General features: G+C 45.4%; 1 protein-coding gene across 1 annotated transcript; it reads left to right on the forward strand.

Moving 5' to 3' along the window:
* The first annotated feature begins 344 nt into the window (after positions 1–344).
* Positions 345–2827, forward strand: GSPT2 (G1 to S phase transition 2). Its single transcript, XM_082681959.1, has 2 exons — positions 345–435; positions 542–2827. The coding sequence occupies exon 2, from the start codon at positions 553–555 to the stop codon at positions 2449–2451; it is 1899 nt and encodes a 632-aa protein (XP_082538085.1). The 5' UTR covers positions 345–435; positions 542–552; the 3' UTR covers positions 2452–2827.
* The last annotated feature ends 454 nt before the right edge of the window (positions 2828–3281 follow it).

Genomic DNA, 3281 nt, shown 5'->3' on the forward strand with positions numbered 1-3281 from the left:
CTTTAACCCCTATCCTACCTCCATTTGTTCAATAGGAATTTTCATTTTCACTTGACTCTTGAGTAGAATTGGAAATCAGGTGTGCCTGTCTAGGCTTAATCATTAAATCGTGGTCAAATCGCTCTCCCGGAGCGCGTGAACAAAAATGAATGGACATTTACGTAACAAAAAAAAAAACAAAAAAAAAGAGAGAGAGAGAGAGACTTTCGGACTTCACCCAGGACTGAGGATGCAGGAGGCCGAGCGTACGGATGGCAGCGAGGGGTCAATCCCCGCCCGGCGCCGGGTCGGCGGTGGAGGAGTCGGAAGTGGTCGGGGTTTGGGGGAGGAGATCCGCTCATACACAACAGGAGAGGCTGCGCCGCCATATCTGCTGCCGCCGCCGCAGTTGCGAATGCAGCGTCGGGACCAGGCTGCCTCCGCGCCGCCGCTAAGGTTCGTGTCGCTCCCCCCCGAGCCCCCTGCTCTTGCCGCCTCACCCCCGGCGGCACTGCCCTCTCTTTCTGGCCCGTTGAGCCCGCTCCCTTCCCGCATCCATCAGGGCTGAGGACTATGGATCCGGGCAGCAGCAGCAGCAGCGACTCGGCTCCCGACTGCTGGGACCAGGTGGACATGGAAGCACCGGGTTTGGCCCCGAGCGGGGACGGAGCCGCCTCGGCGGCTGCTGCGGCGGCGGCCGAGGCCCAGCGTGAGCCCCTCATCTCGGCCTTCAGCCGACAGCTCAACGTCAACGCCAAACCCTTCGTGCCTAACGTCCACGCCGCGGAGTTCGTGCCGTCCTTCCTGCGGGGCCCGTGCCAGCCGCAGATCCCCCCGGCCGACGCCCCCGGCATCGATGAAACCTGCCCCGGCGCGGGCGACCCTCAAGGTAAAAGGCTGGGACGGGGGGCACCTGTGGAACATTCCAAAGAGGAACAGTTAGTGTGGCGTGAAGGTTCCAATTCAGCCGTTACCATGGAACTTTCGGAACCTGTTGTAGAAAATGGAGAGGTGGAGATGGTCTTAGAAGAATCATGGGAGCACAATAAAGAAGTAAGTGAAGCTGAGCCAGGGGGTAGTTCCTTGGGAGATTCGGGGCCCCCAGAAGAAAGTGGCCAGGAATTGATTGAGAAAGAGGAAATCAGAAAATCGAAATCTGTGGTCATACCCTCAGGTGCTCCTAAAAAAGAACACGTAAATGTGGTATTCATTGGGCATGTAGATGCCGGAAAGTCAACCATTGGAGGACAGATAATGTTTTTGACAGGAATGGTTGACAAAAGGACACTTGAGAAATATGAAAGAGAAGCTAAAGAAAAAAACAGAGAAACTTGGTATTTGTCATGGGCCTTAGATACAAATCAGGAAGAACGAGACAAGGGTAAAACAGTAGAAGTGGGTCGTGCCTATTTTGAAACAGAAAAGAAACATTTCACAATTTTAGATGCCCCTGGCCACAAGAGTTTTGTCCCAAATATGATTGGTGGTGCTTCTCAAGCTGATTTGGCTGTACTGGTAATCTCTGCCAGGAAAGGAGAGTTTGAGACTGGATTTGAAAAAGGTGGACAGACAAGAGAACATGCAATGTTGGCAAAAACAGCAGGGGTGAAATATTTAATAGTGCTTATTAATAAGATGGATGATCCCACAGTAAATTGGAGCAGCGAGAGATATGAAGAATGTAAAGAAAAGCTAGTGCCCTTTTTGAAGAAAGTCGGCTTCAGTCCCAAAAAGGACATTCACTTTATGCCCTGCTCAGGGCTTACTGGGGCAAATATTAAAGAGCAATCAGATTTCTGCCCTTGGTACACTGGATTACCATTCATTCCGTATTTGGATAATATGCCAAACTTCAACAGATCCATTGATGGACCAATTAGACTGCCAATTGTGGATAAGTACAAGGATATGGGCACTGTGGTCCTGGGAAAGCTGGAATCAGGATCCATTTTTAAAGGCCAGCAGCTTGTGATGATGCCAAACAAGCACAATGTGGAAGTTCTTGGAATACTTTCTGATGATGCTGAAACTGATTATGTAGCCCCAGGTGAAAACCTTAAAATCAGACTGAAGGGAATTGAAGAAGAAGAGATTCTTCCAGGATTCATACTCTGTGATCCTAATAATCTTTGCCATTCTGGACGCACATTTGATGTTCAGATAGTGATTATTGAGCACAAGTCCATCATCTGCCCAGGTTATAATGCGGTGCTGCACATTCATACTTGTATTGAGGAAGTTGAGATAACAGCCTTAATCTCCTTGGTAGATAAAAAGTCAGGAGAAAAGAGTAAGACACGGCCCCGCTTTGTGAAACAAGATCAAGTGTGTATTGCCCGTTTAAGGACAGCAGGAACTATCTGCCTTGAGACATTCAAAGATTTTCCTCAAATGGGTCGTTTTACTTTAAGAGATGAGGGTAAGACCATTGCGATTGGAAAAGTTCTGAAACTGGTTCCGGAGAAGGACTAAGCAGTTTTCTTGTTGTCCCTACACAATACTGTGAGAATTGACTACAAAAGTTCACCACCTTCTCTTATTTACTGCCCATTGACTTTTCTCCATATTTTGCAAAGAAATATTTCACAGCAAAAATCCATGTTTTGTCAGCTTTCTCATGTTGAGATCTCAGTTGTGTCACTGCTGAATTTACCCATAAGTTTCCTCCTCCTATGCCATTCTGCTTCCTTGAACAGAATCAGTAATAGCTTTGTAAGTGATGTGGATGTAATTGTCTATAACAATGAAAAATTAATATATTTTTTAATTTTTCATTTTCCCTTAGGATATTTAGACAACCCTTGTTCCACGCAGACCAATCAGAGTGTGTCAGTGTGTGTGTACATGTTAAAAAGACAACTAACATGTGAATAAAATATTCCATTTGAAACTCTTATTGATATTTGAAATACTTTTGAATATTTTTTTAATTTGTCTGTAATACTTCTCAATTAGGTTTTTTACTGTCTCAAGTAACTGAATACATTTTATTACCTGTGCTTTTAACAACTGTCCTGCACTCACTGTTTTAAATGAGGAATTTACAAACAATGCACAGGTTTGTGTTAAAGGAAAAATTTTAATTTTGAGAAAAATAATTTAGAGGTCTTCCCAATGAACTTTGTTTTCTGTGTTCAAGTCCAGTCAATAAAGGAGCTCTTCTGCTTCCCCACTTGTGATTTGAAAAAGAAAAGCTCAGGCCATCTATCAAGTCCCCAAATGTTGAACATGGCCATATTACACATATACCTGGGGATTCAGACTGTATGTTGACTAGACTGTTATCTGCACTCCCTCATCTT

This window comes from Grampus griseus (assembly GCF_964374135.1).
Source record: "Grampus griseus genome assembly, chromosome: X".
Lineage (NCBI taxonomy): Eukaryota > Metazoa > Chordata > Mammalia > Artiodactyla > Delphinidae > Grampus > Grampus griseus.